At 44.9% G+C, this 1,476-nt stretch overlaps 2 protein-coding genes across 2 annotated transcripts in view; one reads left to right on the plus strand and one right to left on the minus strand.

Annotated features, from left to right (window-relative positions):
• Nucleotides 1-257: 257 nt before the first annotated feature.
• PPTG_06902 (hypothetical protein) lies at nt 258-1,395 on the minus strand (the record flags this gene model as incomplete). The annotated part of the gene is made up of 3 exons (XM_008900948.1): nt 258-387; nt 503-730; nt 797-1,395. The coding sequence occupies 3 exons, from the start codon at nt 1,393-1,395 to the stop codon at nt 258-260; spliced, it is 957 nt and encodes a 318-aa protein (XP_008899196.1).
• A 68-nt stretch (nt 1,396-1,463) lies between these two features.
• Nucleotides 1,464-1,476, plus strand: part of PPTG_06903 (hypothetical protein) — a gene marked incomplete at its 5' end in the record, with an annotated part of 2,927 nt that continues 2,914 nt past the window's right edge. The window contains one exon of the mRNA XM_008900949.1: nt 1,464-1,467. Within this exon, the coding sequence (XP_008899197.1) occupies nt 1,464-1,467 (4 nt within the window). The remainder of the gene's footprint in view (nt 1,468-1,476) is intronic.

Below are 1,476 nucleotides of genomic sequence, written 5' to 3' on the forward strand. Positions count from 1 at the left end.
ACCCACATTTCCAAGAAGTGCATTGCGTCGTAGGAGATAATTACTATTTAGAGTCCTTATCAAAAAGTCGTGATGATACACTAAAGAAGCTAAGAGAAAACTTCCAGTACGAATTTATCGAGAAGGGAGATTTGAAAAGCAAAGATCGATAGCTCTGCGGATGAAATCGTCTATATCCGCAAAAAAAAAAAAAAAAGGTGGTAAAACCGCAAAACCTGGTTTTTCAAACGGCAATCCTGATACATATCGCCCGACAATCATATCACCAGTGGAATCGTAGCGAATGTAGATGTCTTGGACACCCGGAAAGGTCCACCCTGCTCTAATGCATATTGCTGCGGCGGATGGACCGCCGTTAGAGCAAGAAGACACATACGTTGCAGATCCCTTTCGGATAAATTGGGTAACAGTATCTGCAGGCGATAAACCTTCTGTATCCAGTAAATTCGACAACGTGGGCTCCGTCAAGAGTCTCTTTAATATTTTAGAAAACCGGTCGTACTGGTTTCCACCTGGAAACAACTTCGAGTCATCCAAGCCGCAAACGGCGGCGTAAATACCTAGTGAGAGAATAGGACATATCTCCGGATTAAACGAATTGACGTACACGTGTCGGGCGTCTCGAGGACGTGTTCCATCCTGGTCATTTTTCATGTGTCCAAACCGAACGGCTAAAGCATCTCCTTCCCAACTCAAATGTCCAGCGTGAATGGATGCTGTGTTACCAGCCCTACACATTAGTTTCCAGGTAATAACCAAAAAGAAATGCGTAAAAACGAATTCGTCACTTTCGTACTCCATCATTGACACACTCAACGAACGAAGCATAGAAAAAGGTAGAGGATCTTTTCCTTCAGTCAGTTTTTCACCAGAATCATGGTTCCGTTTAGCTGTCTCCCTTTTTAAACCCTTAAAAAACAACGTCACATCTGCTGCAAAGTCCACATCCATTGAGCGCCCGTACCCACGATACAAATGAAACAGTGCTGATCGTAACGAGTTGTACACCGATATACCAGGTTTTCCTCCATTTCGACACTTTAAAGATAGCAAGAACCCCTCAAAATCAGTAGCTCGATGTTGTTCGAACTGAATTAATGGGACCTTTGCGTTTTCACGGATAAAGCGAAGTACTCCGTTAACTTTTAGTGACAAGTAGCCTGTTCCATCGTCTTCGAGGGCATCATCCCGCAGTGCACTTAGCAGCTCTCCACTCAAGACATCGCGTTTATTGGTGTACAGCCACGCTATATAGCGGCTCATGCCACGCAAGTACATCGTGGCCGTCTTACTGCCAATAATATTGCTATTCACAGCTTCGATCTGACCGTCAAGATCCTCCCCACATAAACCATGCTCGTCGAAATCCTCTTTCGCCTCCTCGTCAAGCTCCATTTCTCCTCCTGCCAAGGCGGTGTCACTGCGACTCGAGGTGACCTTTTGTCTTCTTGAAGCTAAATTGAATGGGTGTGTACA

This window comes from Phytophthora parasitica (genome assembly GCF_000247585.1).
Source record: "Phytophthora parasitica INRA-310 unplaced genomic scaffold supercont2.10, whole genome shotgun sequence".
In the NCBI taxonomy this organism is placed as follows: Eukaryota; Oomycota; class Peronosporomycetes; order Peronosporales; family Peronosporaceae; genus Phytophthora; species Phytophthora nicotianae.